Here is a 15,303-nt window from a genome sequence, read left to right as displayed (position 1 = left end):
ACTGATGTACTGCTATATACACTGATGCACTGCTACTATACACTGATGTACTGCTATATACACTAATGCACTGCTACTGTACACTGATGTACTGCTATATACACTGATGCACTGCTACTATACACTGATGTACTGCTATATACACTAATGCACTGCTACTATACACTGATCTACTGCTATATACACTAATGCACTGCTACTATACACTGATCTACTGCTATATACACTGATGCACTGCTACTATACACTGATGTACTGCTATATACACTGATGCACTGCTACTATACACTGATCTACTGCTATATACACTAATGCACTGCTACTATACACTGATGTACTGCTACTATACACTGATGTACTGCTGCTATACACTGATGTACTGCTGCTATACACTGATGTACTGCTACTATACACTGATGCACTGCTACTATACACTGATGCACTGCTACTATACACTGATGTACTGCTATATACACTGATGTACTGCTATATACACTGATGTACTGCTATATACACTGATGCACTGCTACTATACACTGATGCACTGCTACTATACACTGATGCACTGCTACTATACACTGATGTACTGCTACTATACACTGCTACTATAGACTCCTACTATATGCACTGCTACTATACACACCTACTATATGTACTGCTACTATACACGGATGTACTGCTCCTATACACTGATGTAATATACACTGCTGCTATGCACCACAGCGGTTTCATTCACCAAAGAGAATGTGATCTGACTGTCAGCGTATGGAAAAGTCCTTCAAGTGCTCCACAGGCCAACAGGTGTGCAGGACCACAAGAGGGACAGCAGGTGTATGTCAGGCCTGTATCTTGGTCTGCTATGTTAGGATGTAGGTCAAAGGTCAGTAAATTGATTCATAATACACACAGAATGTTGCCTTCAAGTTCACTTGGTAAAGTAGTAAATACAATTTAAGTTACGGGACATCAGTTAAGGGCTGTGAAAGTGTTTTTTTTTTGTAATGGTACTAGAATTACCAAAACATGACATTCAAGGCACAGCACCAACTACAGATGGTAATTATGCAGTGCAAAAGAAAAATAGTAAAATAAATTCCCGAAAACATCTATTACAGGCCGGCTCCGTCTGCAGTTTTCTCCGCTTTGTTCTGCTGCTGCAGCACATTGTATCTTTATGCTGCTTACTTTGTAAAATCTTTAAAAGCAATAAATAAAAGTGGCCGCTAAATGATAATTTTGGCTGTTTAGTTTTTTTATTTCAAAGTGAAAGTCCTTGAATGTGCAAATAGCACCTGAAGGCCACATGTGTTAAATCATTATGAATACAGACTTATTGCTACACTGAGACTGAATTGCGCTTATTTATCCTGCGTTGCTGTTACAGCGAGACTGCATTGTGTCTGTCTCTTTGACCAAGAACACCATGGTCCTGCAAGTCCTTTAAGAACAAGACAGGCCAACAGGTGCTCAAGTCTACAACAGCAATGGCAGGTGTACGTCATACAAGTTTCCCGGTCTACGGTTATATGTTGCAAGTCAAATACGTTTTCATTCATGAAAAAAACCCATTCATGAATAAGACCTGAGCTGCTGCACATCTAAGACCCATCCAAGCAATACATACGTTTTTCCTTCTGCACCAGAAATGCCATTTCAACGGTTTGAGCAGATTGGCCTCATATCACCTACAGGCCAAAATAGCATACTGTTCACTAAAACGTGCCTGCTGCAGCTGCACATTTCTCCATATATCAATAAATAAATAAAAGTTGCCATCAAACAGTCCTTTCGGCTTTGCAGGGTTTGCTTTGTCCTCACCGGTATTTTAAAGTGAAATCACTTGAATGTTCAACAAGTCCTATTTGAAAAGGAGCCCTTAAAGACCACAAGAGTCTAATCACACTGCGTGGAGAGGTCCTGATACACTGTGAGAGGCATTCCGTCACTTATACCTTTTTACAGGTCTCATTCTCACTGAAAATACGGCTTGAGCAATAACATGGCATGTTCATTTGATGCTATTGGATATAAGCTTTAAAAAAGAAATCACTTAACCCCTTGCATAGACATTTTTTCACTTTGTATTTTTTCAAGTCATTTGAATGATCTCACTGTCTGTGATGATCATACAATATATATTAGATATTAAAATTCTGCATGACATATTTGATTTGTGAAGAAAGTATAATAAATATGCACACCATCTTGTTTAGCTCTTAGTTTTATAAATCTGCACTTCAAGAGTTTGGTAACGGCTTACTGACCCACAGGCAGGCTGCTGCTTTTTAAGGTGTAAGTTAAAATATACTTACCACTGAGCCGGGGAGCTATGGATTACTGTAATACCACATATTCTCCTAATAAGGTTTCCTATACATTTTAAATAGATATTAGTTTTTAAAGATGCACATGAGCTGTCATTTCAGATGATGATATAATTTACAGCAGCAACAATATTATCAATTTAAACCCAGTTAAACAGCTCATACCATTTGACTTGTAGATCTGTGAAGGCCAGACATGCATTCATGGAGAACGAACATTTTATACTTTAGCTGCATTAATATTGGTCTCTTCTGGTTTGTAGTAGCAACAATTTGTGTTGCATTAGAAACAGTATTTTATGCATGTTGGGTACAGTTGATATAAGAGAAAAGGGCAAGAACCGTCCAAATGTGAGCCCAGAGGCCTTCCACTGTTTCCACCTCAACTATGGCCACTCTGCAATATTCCTCACTGTACATGCAGATCGCATAGCAACAAAGGCCTATGTCTGGCCGTTGTCTGTTACTATCGCTTGAATGCCCCCTACATGCGCATGTGTGCGCGTGCACATGCACTCACGTGCAATGCCGTCACCAACACCTCCTCCTACTCCCTCCATATCCCATATGTACTGCCATCTTTCCACCTCATATACACCCCCCCCCCCCCCCCCCCCCCCACCATTATCCCATAATATTCATGGGTCGTCCATTCCCTCTGCCCCCTCCCCCCATGTGCACACAGCTCACCGCCCACTCTGCCACCCCCACTTCCCTGCCTGACAACACCACCGCCCGCCATCCCATAATATTCATGTACACGCTCCACACACACATTCGTACACAGCAGTGCGTTCAGCTCTTTGTTGGCAGAGACGCCTGAGCAATGCGAGCGTGCTCATGCACAGCAGTCATGTTTCTGCCTGCGACCATAATTTCATCTGGACTCGGACTGCTGAGGCCAGTCGCCCTAAAGTGCAGAGGCGCAACCAAGCAAGGCAAGGGGAGAGCAAAAGGTAGCAAAGCAAGGAGAGAGCAAAAGGTAGCAAAGCAAGGAGAGAGCAAAAGGTGGCGGGTCACATTTCTGTCTCACAATGACCTTGGGCGGAAATGGTGGTGAAGTCCAGAGTCACCATTAGGCCCATCAGCCATCCTGGGGTAAGCATCAGTAAGGTCAGTTTAGAGTTGCCTCCCACCACAGCAGAGGGAACACAAGTCATCTCTCTGTCGTGCTGAAGCTTTAACAAGCATCTTTTTAGGCTCTGCAACCTGGATACAGTCAATCAGCACTGGGCCATTTCAGCATGATAAAATGTCCACAAAATGGGGGAAAGATAAAGATAAAAAAAAAAAAAGAGGGCAAGTTATTTACGAGAGGGGTGAAGGGATGAGCATAACAGAGGCGCCGGACATGACAGTGGCCAGCTCATCACCATGGCGTTGCTGTGGGAGACAGCGGAAGACGTCACTTGGAGAAACAGGGGACACAAAGGAGGAATACGACATGAGGAAGACAAAAAAAAGGAGGGAAGGGGGCCTACAAGAAACCTGTCTGCAGACACAGACAGAGGGAAGTGTGTGTGTGTGTGTGTGTGTGTGTGTGTGTGTGTGTGTGTGTGTGTGTGTGTGTGTGTGTGTGTGTGTGTGGTGACCATTTACTCAGGATCTGGGTGTCATAGGGTTCAGGTAAATGGGCCACCAAATCCTGGACAGGGACTGCGAGTCTGCAAATGTTAGGTTCTGGTGCCGCAGCGACTAGTCTGATTCAACAAAGGAGCATCTAAGCAGTAAATACGTTTCATCAGGTGTGAAAAGGCTGCAGCACAACATTTATTTTACTTACTTTATTGGCCTGTAGGATTAAAAATGTCTTCAAGGTTCAATATATTCATCCGTACAATTAAGGAAAATAAAGTGTTCCCAACCCAATCAGTCAACACTGAAAACAGATAAGATCCTAAATAAATACAGATAAAAGAAAACAATGATTAATATAACAATAGACTACATTCAATTTATAGAGTGTTTTTCAAAGTTTCCACAGGCACTTTACATACTATAGAATAAAAAAAGCAATAAACTCTTTGATAGACAGAAAAATAAATCAGATTAAAATGAAAGAAACTATTGGAATATAATAGTGTCGAATACAGCGTGTTGTCAGCTAGCCCTAAAGCTAAAGCCAATGTTTCCCACTTTTTCTTCTCATGTAGGCTAATTGAAAATAGATGCTTAGTCATGCTTAGATGCTTCAACATTTTGGTGATTAGGTTTGTTAAACTACAGAAATAAGACTGCAGCTAAATCTAATCATAAAGGAGAAAACAGTAACAACAGTTTAAGATAAACTAGCTCGCTTAAAGCCAACTCTAGCAGGGATAATCTACCTACAAAAGGCACAATATTCCAGTTTTAAAGGTCTAATATATATATATATATATATATATATAAAAACACAGTTTGACTAGGTATCTTAAAGGGTTGTAAATTCCACAATATAGAACCATTAAAGCATAAAAATAGGATTAAAATCGGACTAAAACTTGAGTTTACATGCTCACCATAAATCTCGGTTGCGTCATATCTCATGTGGGATAAAAGAAAAATAATAGGTTACTCTTTTACAACTCCTACAAAGAAACACAACTAAAAGAAGAGCTGTTATTGCATCTGCAGATAAAATGATTTAGTGTTGTCCTTATCTGTACTGTTCTTGGAAGTGTCACATTACTTCACTGGCTAAACAGAAGGACAAAAGGAGGGAAAACTACCAAATGAACTGTGAAAAAGAGTGCACTGAAGTTGAATAATCAATAATCAGTGTTAATGAATAATATATAATAATAAATAAAGCAAACAATCATGGGATATAGTCTTTATGTTATGCTGCGTATTCTTCAGTGCATCAAAGAGTGAAACATTGTTTAGGGAATACTATGAAATAAATCCACATATATAATGTAATTTCTTTCTAAATTTATGTGTCACAAACCTGCTTTGTTATTCTTTACTGCTTTTTTGGAACCCCAGTGGAACACCCATCCGCTCTCTCCTTGTGCCCTCCTTTCCCTCCTATCTCGTGATTTATTTGCCTCAGTTCCAATATTTGTCGGCAGTGTGTTTTCTTCCCCTTGTCTAAATGTCATCCCTTCTTCTAAGACAATATAGGGAATGGGAGAGAGGGAGAACGAGAGGGCAAACGTGGGGGAGATAGAGGAAGGGGAGGTGGCGGGGGACTCGTAAAATGAGCAACAAAGTTTGGGAAAATTAAACATTAGGTAAGACACTTTTTCTCATACACTAATGTGGAGACATAAATGCTGCGTCATAGTTTCTGATGTGAGGATTTCTTGGGAGACGTCGGATGGGCCAATACTCCTGCTGTAGTATTTCTAAAGAGGAAACAAAAGGCTTCAGTTTGTCTTCTCATAAAATGTTTCTCAGCTGCAAATGCACTCCTACACACACACATTAACATGCATGAATACAAATGGGACAAAGAAATAACACACACATCTAGTTGTGACAATCATTCAAAGAGCATTATTTCCATTGCAGGCTGAGATTTTAGGTCTCATGCCAACAAACACAATGGAAAGCATACTTACACTCTTAATACTTACGTAGTACAACTATTATCCTTCCCAAAACCACCACCTCCTCCTCCTCCTCCTCCTTCCCTCCCTCCGCGTCACTCCACACCCTGGATCACGCCTGTCCTCTCTCTCCTTTATAACCCATCACTCCCATCTCACTGCTCTCACTCATTCTTGCCGTTTCAACCTGGAATGGACACTTATTTTTTCTGTTGATGAAACTGAGCACTTGCTGACACAATGTTTTTTGTAAAAGTTTAATTTTACTTGCACTTCTGGATTTACATTTTTGTTTTTTGGGAAGAGTTTGATCTACAGATATGTTCCATTAAATTGGACACATGGACTTACTTTTGCATCTTAAAGATGAGTTTTGCTTGCAGTTTGTAAAACATTGCTGTGAGCATGCTTCTGCTGTCACTGACAGCATAAGTGAAGAAATCGATGAACAATTTAATTGATTGAAATTGGGATTAAATTTCAATTTGATCAATTCACTATAATAATTTAAAAAAGAAGCATACCCAAGGATAACTGGATATCACTGGCTATGATCTGGTAAGAATCAGTGTTACTTTTTGAACTGTGTGTTCAGTCGTAGAGCTGCATCACACAAAAGGTTAAAACCTAAATATTCATGAAATTATTGTTTATTTAAAGATAATCAACTATCCTATCTTGCCCCTGACCTGTTCCCTTGCCATTACAACAGATATGCGGGGATCATCCCCAGACTCTGGGACAGAAACGTAAACCAACACCACAACAAACGGATAGACGGCTCGCTTTGACTGCGGAGGCGGGCAGCGTGCCGTCCAAAGACCGGCCTGACGCACGGAGAAGGACAGACAGACAGACGGACAGACAGACAGTCTGATGCCAACTGTCTCACCTGTCAATCTCACGGCACCGCTCCTCCTCCTGTTGCTATGGGCAACCCACCCCACCATGGCAACCAACTGGCTGTAAGTCTAGCGTGCGAGGGAGAAAGAAAAAGAGGGAGTTTGTTTGTCATGCTATAACTTTTAAAAGATGGTGACATGTCTCTAAATCTCTTTCAGTCGCTCCCCTCTCCTTCTTTGTCTCACTCCTGGTGACCTTTTCTCTCTCTCTCTCTCTCTCTCTCTCTCTCTCTCTCTCTCTCTCTCTCTGCCTTCTCTGTCTTCTTTGCCTGGTCTTCCCCTTGTTTCCATCCTCTCTAAAACTCTGCCCCGTCGTTACCTCTTCATCCTTTTTGTACTTTCTTTTCTCTTCTTCATGAGCTCTTCCTACTTACCTTCCCTTTTTCTTCATTATGCATCCTCTCTTTTTGCCCCTTTGCCCCATGATTTCCCTTTTTAAAAACCTGCTCAAAAGTCACTTCACCACTCCCCACCTTTGTGTCCCAGCTCCCTGGCGAGGCTGCCTCGCTCCAGGCCCGTGTCCGGTGCTGCCCCATGTGCGAGGCTGAGGGGGCTGACCCCGGGGCAGGTGGGGGTGTGCAGGGCGCGAGGGGAGGTCATGGAGTCCGTACGCAAGGCAGCCGAGATGGTCATCGAAGAGGTTTGTTCAGAGGCTCTCAGCGTTGACCTGCAGGCATCATCACCATTTGCCTCAAAAAAGCCATTAATGTCATAATGCACTCATTATCTCACTGCTATGCATGTCATCCTCAGTGCCAGCACCAGTTCAGGAATCGACGCTGGAACTGTTCCACCACCCCACGTGGCATCAATGTATTTGGCAGAGTCATGAACCAAGGTTTCATCATATTGATAATGTGTCATGGAGAATTACCTGCTGATAAAATCCATACATTGAACAACTCTCACTTAAGGAATTTCTGCTTCATGTGCGCTATCTTGATTTTAGGGACTCGTGAGGCGGCCTTTGTGCACGCTTTGTCCTCAGCAGCCGTGGCAGTGGCTGTGACCCGAGCCTGCACCCGCGGGGAGCTGGAGAGGTGTGGTTGTGACAGGAAGGTCAGGGGGGTCAGCCCCGAGGGTGAGCTTGGATTCCATTGCACCAAACTACACTTTTCTGTGGGATAAAACTTTCAAGTATGGAGCCCTGTTGCCTGTATCCAGTGACGCCAGGTATTTTTCCATCAATACTGTCTCTCTGTCCAACCGCAGGTTTCCAGTGGTCAGGGTGCAGTGACAACCTGTCCTACGGTGTGGCTTTCTCCCAGACATTTGTGGATGAACCAGAACGAGCCAAGGGGCTTTCGGCAGGGCGCCCACTCATGAACCTCCACAATAACGAGGCTGGCCGAAAGGTTGGTGGTCGCAACTCTATGACGACATCTCAGTTCATTCACATGTCTTTGACCTCTGTGAGATTCAATTTGCACTTGCTTATATTCACTATTATCTCATCCTCAGGCCATCCTTCACAACATGCAGGTGGAGTGTAAGTGTCATGGCGTCTCCGGCTCCTGTGAGTTGAGGACCTGCTGGAAGGTTATGCCCCCATTCAGGCGCGTTGGTGTTGTGCTCAAAGAACGCTTTGATGGAGCCACGGAGGTATCAGGAAAACACCTTGTGCTTCTTTCAGCTCAGTTGGTGAACAAATGAAGCCGTCACAACGTCTGTCTCTCTCTCAACATCCTCCTTCAATTAGGTCCGCCTGACTCGTATAGGATCCAGAACAGCCCTGCTCCCCCGTGACCCGCAGGTCAAACCCCCTGCTGCCAGAGACCTTGTGTACCTTGCTCCGTCTCCAGATTTCTGCCATCTAGACCCTGACAACGGTATCCCTGGGACCACTGGTAGGAGATGCAACGGTAAGGATATTTCACACAGAAACAATCCAGATGATCCCATTTATCAATCACAACAATCACAGAAAAATTACGCTGCTGTCTTCTAAAACATACCCAGGAACCTCTCGACTGGCACCAGATGGATGCGAGCTGGTGTGCTGTGGGCCGGGGTACAGAGCAGGCCGGGCTGAGGTTGTGCAGCGCTGCTCCTGCAAGTTTTCCTGGTGCTGCTCAGTCCGCTGCCAGCAGTGCAAGAACACAGTCACCATTCACACCTGCAGAGTCTAGGAGGGCTCAAACAAGACCAAACCGGCTGAGCAGAAAGATCCAAACAAACCACGAGACAGACACTCGTGAACACAAGACGGGACAAAGACAACGTAGACAGTGACGCAACAAATTGCTTTAAATTCTTGCCAAAAGCAGTGTTGATTTAACTCATTTTTGACTGAGTCAATACACCAGAGTTAAGTTTGAAGATTCTGTTGTAAAAGCTGCAAAGTTAGAGCATGTGTAAAAAAAAGCAAGTAACAATGACAAAGCATCAACAGCAAGCAAGGTACAAACACAAATCACCATCAGGTGGTCAGGCACGGACATGCATGCACACAAATACACATAAACACACACTCAGTTAATCTCACATTTAACTGACAAAGCGTTTAAAGCTGTACTTAACCACAACTAACAGGGAAATGTTGCAGCACTATGCTTATTTTATGCAAACTATTTGCGTCATAGACTAGCAGGTCTTTGAACATTTACTGTATTTAAGTTTAGGTTTATTTATTTGTATTTTCAAGTTTTTGCTTCACTTCAGCAGGCATCTTAAATAGAAAAAATAACTTCTTCTTACATTAGTGTCCGTCTTGTGTTTTGCCCCTCACCTTCATGTGAAACTCTTCTCTTCCTCTGTATGTTCCTGCTCAAGCAGTGCTTTTAGGTCTGTTCAAGAAATCTAATAAATACAGTAGTTTTATCCAAAATACCACAATATGTTTGAGTTTCTTATTGACCAGACGTGTCGAAGATATTGTCACACTTGAAATTCTTGACTAAAAGGCACACAGGCTAGCCGCCAAGTGGATGGTACCCTGTCGAGTGTTTGGCCAGAGGCACTATGACCCAATGTTTAGTCCAAGGCTGGGACAGGATCACTCAGGCTGTACATGAGTGAATATGCACGGTTGTAGTTCGGAGACATTCATTGGCTGTTTCTTTTATATTTAAAAAAACTAGTACGTAGTGCATGCAAGCCTGATAACAAAGATTGACTATTAGTGCTGTGACATTAAAAACATTGCAATCCACCGGCAGAAGGCAGGGGAGAAGACTTGCACAGTTTTCATCAGGTAGCGGCCGCTAACTGATGAAAACTGTGCAGGTTGCAAAATATCCAAATATTGGAAAGAATAGCTTCAAGAAGGAGAAAATACATTGAACACATGTGTTAGGCCTCAAAGGTACACACAACATTTTTAGGGAGAAACACTGAATGTAAACATGAGAAATACTTTTTAATGTGGTTAACTAGAGTTATCTCTCTTATGATTTGTCGTACATGCAGTATTATCAAAACAATGACGACTTTCCATGTCATTAAAGCGTTTTATTAAAAATATCCTGTGATTACAAACACCCAGAGTTAGCATCTCAATCTGTATCAAGATTAGGATCTATTCAAAACATTACAACTTAATTTGTTATATTATCAATCGCTCAAAGTTGGTAGACTAGCAATAAAAAAAAAAGAAAACTCTTCATAAAATAAAAAGGTTAAGTTTCAAAATGAATAACTGCTAAGATTTTCCCAAAAACAGTCACAAAATTAAAACAATATACATAAAATGACAATAAAATAGAAATTCATAATTCAACTTAAGAGGGGAAATTGGTGAAAATGCACTTGGCCTCTCCAGAAATCTCTGAGAATTGGAAGACGGTAACCTTTACAGACATCTATTTTTATTTGGAATGGCAATACATCTCTTGTGTGTTCATTATTTAATCAGAAAAGTCAGAAAAGAAAGCAAATAGAGTACCACTCAACATTAAGTTGCCCCTTTAAATTAATTAATCAAACATCACTAAAAGACTTAATGTTAAGTGTTTCCCCATTTATATTTCACAACTCTGAACGTTAAAGAAGAAATAGGCCAAAATGAGTAAAACAGAGGAGTTCAAAGTACAAACTATATAAAAGAATCTGTCTTGAAAAGAAATGGAGTGAGAGGCAGAGGGGGCCCGCCCCACCTGAATATTTGTAGAGAGAACACTGCAATTTCTCAAAGCTTTCCAAAAAGGAGATAGGTGACACTGCATGCTGAACGTTTGCTCCCCCAGCCTCTTTTAAAGTGTATCTTAAAAGGCACAATCAATGTACATGTACTTTAGAATAAGTCTCAATGGCATTGTACCTCCCTTCCCGTTTTTTTTAGTCCTTTTTTCATAATGGCCATTGATCTTTCTCATGTTTTGATTCACCCCACCTATTACACTGGTACGTCTCCCATTGCCGTTGTTCATCGTTCATCTATAGCAGGACACACCTTATTTTCTTTTTTTTCGCCCCAGGAGGCTCTAGTGCTGCCAGGATGGCCTCGTCAAACACATTCTTAAGTCCTCTCTGGTTGCAGAAATAAAGACACAGAGTGATCATTTAAATACGGACTGTTATTAGAGCCTGATTATCAAACAATTTCAATTTGTTGCTTTCAATTTCACAATATCCCATACCTGTGTCAGAGCAGAGCACTCCACGTATTTGACAGCCTCCAGCTCACAAGAAAGCTTCTCTCCGTTATAGAAAGATTGGGGGACCTGTTTGTTCTTCGCCAGCTTCTCGATTGTGTTGCAGTCATCCCGAAGATCCATCTGTGTGCCCACTAACAGGAAGGGTGTGCGTGGGCAGTGGTGAGAAATCTCAGGAACCCACTGGGGAAATAAAATATTAAGATTACATCCACGTTTTCTTCCTTCCCAGCCATGTCTAGAACTGGATACCTTAATACTTTTTGGAACCAAACAAAATGTGTTTCATGCTTGAGTTTTCAAAACTGTCCGGTACTGAAAGCTGTCTGGTCGGATTATTATAATATTAGTATTTTTATATAAATATAATGAATATACTCAGACAATTTTGTTTATGGAATGAACGTTCTTTTGCAGATTTGTGTTTAGGCGGCATGTAATATTTGAGAACTTTGTCTTGTTTTTTTTAATTAAAAAGAGTATAAAGAGTAAAAATGTATATTTCTCTGTATCAGGAATCATAAAAACTATATTTTTGTATCAATACTGTAACAAAGGGGATCATATCTAAAAAATCTACACAATCCTCAGTCCCTGTCACATCTATAGAGCTGACATGATTAGTAGAAAATTACATTTCAATATTTGATTAACTAGTTTGATAATGGATTAATCTTTAAACAATCTTGTGAGCAAAAATGCCAAACTTAAAAGAAATTGTGATGGACAGTTTTTTTTTTCAATCAGTGAAAAAAAAAAGATTTAAAAACGAACCTTCTCTTTGACATTCTCAAAAGATGATGGGGAGACGACGGAGAAGCAAACGAGGAACACATCTGTCTGTGGATAGCTGAGAGGACGCAGTCGGTCATAATCCTCCTGACCTGTGAGCAACAATCACAAGAGAAACTTAAGTTTTTCTACTTGTTTTAAAAGTGACAAAAATTTAAAAAAGGGACATTCACAAACAATCTCGTTACCTGCTGTGTCAAATAGGCCGAGTGTATAGGGCTCCCCCCCAATCATCACCGTCACAGCATAATTGTCAAAAACCTTTTTGAAGAACACAGAGAAAGACAAATAATTGAACAAAAATAAACTGCAGCATGAATAATTCATAAAAAGACAGAGCATCTCTAAATCGATGCGTTTACAATGTATTGTACTCTCCTACATGATTCAGCCTTTATTAAATCCTCTTACCGTTGGCACATATTCTGAAGGGAACTTGTTGGTTGTGTAGGAGATCAATAAGCAGGTCTTTCCGACCGCACCGTCACCTACCACTACACATTTTATAGTCTGCATCTACAGAGATAAAGAGAAAGTAGGAAACATCATATGAGAGTCTGCAAACACAGTCCAGTGTATCAGACAGTTAGAGACTGAGTACAGCCAGACACTGAGAGAGGAAGTAACCAACCATTTATATTAAACAGGCCAGACAAAATTACGGATGGCAGACTGGCAAGAGCTACGACAAATATAACAATTTGCAACCATTTTGCAGTAGTAGAAAGTAACTAGGTACATTTACTCAAGCACTGTAATTCTGAGGTCGTTGTACTTTACTTGAGTATTGATTTTGTCAATTTGTACTTCTTCTCCACTACACAAGGGGAATATTGTATGTTTTAACTCTTTTACACATATATAATTACTAGTTGGTGACTAGTAAAAATTAGCTGTGCCATAACTCGCTCCAACATTTGAATGCTGCTTGCACAACGATGCATCAGTTATTATAACCCAATATTATAATAAACCACTTAATAGCATACTGCTGCCTAATGAATTGTATTTTAAGTAGTTCAAATCAGCTTAACCTAGATCAGCTATGACTTTACATTGCTTTTCAAAAGATCATGTGTCCGAATCAAATGATACGCAATAGTAGTACTCACAGGGACCTTTTTTTTGGGAGAACTTTTGTAGTAGTGGAAGTGTAGAAGTGCATTTCGCTAATAGTACTTACATATTGCTACATACTTTGTAAACAGTACAGTAAAGTACTGAAATGCTATCGAACTGAGATAGATCGCTTTCTTACATTACAGTAATGTATTATTGTTAATTATTGAATTGTTTTAATCCACTGCATTTATTTGATAGCCAAAGTTACTAAATATTTTTCAGTTTAAGATTTTACTGTATTGTTTTAGCCTATTCAGAATAGTTGTTTTTCTGCTATTTAACCCCCATTGATAACAAATAAAAAAAAGGACAAAATAATAGAAATATCTTTCAGCCTCAACGATAAGTCTCTGTAATGATCTCTTAATTAAAGCTGTACCATATGCAGGTGTGGAAGCCAACCAATTGTATATCAAAACACAAAGAAGTGGAAGAAGTAGTATTTTGCGGTGTAAGTAAAGAGAAATTATACGGGTGGAAGAAATAGTAAAAATCTTCACATAAATTGTGCTATGCTTGTTACTACATGCGCGTGCAAAAGCGTATTGATGACAGTGAATCACTTTCGCATCGGCGAAATACCAAATATGTTGGAGAAAGAAAAAAAACGACGGTCTATCAGCCGAATGTAGCTTTGAAGCGGATACTGCTCCACACTTCCGCTAAATAAAATAAGCAACTCATTGGACTAACTGAAGGTTTAAACTTAAACTTAAAAAAATCGCTTAAACTTGATGAGTTATAACCGACATAGAAACGAGCTGTTAAAGCTGAGCCTGATTTAAGTAACGTAAGGTTAATGAAGTGATTGTTTTAGCTCAGATTGATAAAGTGGACAAATGAAAAGTGTCAACTGTCAAACTGTGGCCCCAGTTAGCTTACTTATTAAACTAACAACATCTTAATCTGTAAAGAAAAATACGATTAAATAATAGCTCAAACAGCGGTGAAAACAGACAACAACTTCAACACCCAGATTGACGTTAGCCAACACTCAACTAAGCTTGATGCCTCGGAAACTTTAACATTACGCGAATTTAGAAACACATTCACAAGCATTTCCACTCGGTAGTAGCTTTGTATTGTTAAAATAACACTCCATAAGTTTGCCACTGTATAGTTAATTATAAATAGTTATTTCAGACTGTTTTTCTAACTCTACTCACCATTTTTCTTCGGACAGGTTAGGCGTTGGTTACATCCGGGTTTGAGGGTCGAATTACTTAGTGCGCAGCCGCAGACCGTCCGAGCCACACTTACATCTTTAGAATCTGTAGAATAGAAACATCGCCGACTGGTGGATAGAATGGCACACAGCAGGACATTTACTGTATCCATCTCTCTCTCTCTCTCTCTCTCCCTCACTCTCGATCTCTCTCTCTCTCTAGATCTCTCACGCTCTCTCTCTCTCTCTCTATACATCTCTCTCTCTCTCTCTCTCTCTCTACCTATCTGTATATTTCATGCACAGTATATCCTTTCATTGCATTCTTCATGCACTGTGTACATGTACCACACATATGACCTGTAAAGAGATAGTTTTCTGTTTTTGCTGTAGAATGTTTCATTTTTTTTAGTTTAGATTGTTTTCATTGTTTTGATGCACATCTGCATGCACATGCTCGTGTTTGTTTTTGGCACAGTTTTTAAGAATATCAAATGTTACTGAGAACAAGTTTCAAAGTCCCTGTGTGTGTCAACTTGGCAAATAATGTCACTTTGTATAATGTTTATGATTGTGTTATGCTTAATTAGCTCTTACAAACTAATTTGAAATCAACCAAACTATCACAAACAGTGGAACTGGAGCCTTGGGCCCTGGGGCCAGTTGCCTTTGTGTGTTGACAAATCACAGTAGGAAAAGATTAATAATAATGCAATTAATGATGGTTGAATAATTGCATTTATTTGCAGTTGTTTCAGGGTCCTGTCATTGTTTATGCTGGATCATTGTCACACTGTAATGACTTACTGGGAGACTTGAATAAATTGCCATATTGCTTTATCTAATATGAAGTCAATATGCCTGCTATGA

General features: G+C 40.4%; 2 protein-coding genes across 2 annotated transcripts; one reads left to right on the top strand and one right to left on the bottom strand.

Annotated features, from left to right (window-relative positions):
* Positions 1–6,736: 6,736 nt before the first annotated feature.
* wnt4b (wingless-type MMTV integration site family, member 4b) lies at positions 6,737–9,523 on the top strand (the record flags this gene model as incomplete). Its single annotated transcript, XM_079227884.1, has 8 exons — positions 6,737–6,825; positions 7,249–7,402; positions 7,516–7,600; positions 7,712–7,843; positions 7,975–8,117; positions 8,224–8,364; positions 8,462–8,624; positions 8,722–9,523. The coding sequence occupies 8 exons, from the start codon at positions 6,737–6,739 to the stop codon at positions 8,889–8,891; spliced, it is 1,077 nt and encodes a 358-aa protein (XP_079084010.1). The 3' UTR covers positions 8,892–9,523.
* A 674-nt stretch (positions 9,524–10,197) lies between these two features.
* cdc42l (cell division cycle 42, like) lies at positions 10,198–14,473 on the bottom strand. The gene is made up of 6 exons (XM_079227450.1): positions 14,435–14,473; positions 12,558–12,662; positions 12,335–12,407; positions 12,129–12,238; positions 11,340–11,537; positions 10,198–11,229 (listed from the first exon to the last, which is right to left on the bottom strand). Exons 1-6 carry the CDS (start codon positions 14,435–14,437, stop codon positions 11,137–11,139), a joined length of 582 nt encoding a protein of 193 aa, XP_079083576.1. The 5' UTR covers positions 14,438–14,473; the 3' UTR covers positions 10,198–11,136.
* Between the last annotated feature and the right edge of the window lie 830 nt (positions 14,474–15,303).

Source organism: Taurulus bubalis (genome assembly GCF_910589615.1).
Source record: "Taurulus bubalis genome assembly, chromosome: 12".
NCBI classification, from domain to species: Eukaryota; Metazoa; Chordata; class Actinopteri; order Perciformes; family Cottidae; genus Taurulus; species Taurulus bubalis.
This window is presented reverse-complemented; position numbering and strand designations above follow the sequence as displayed.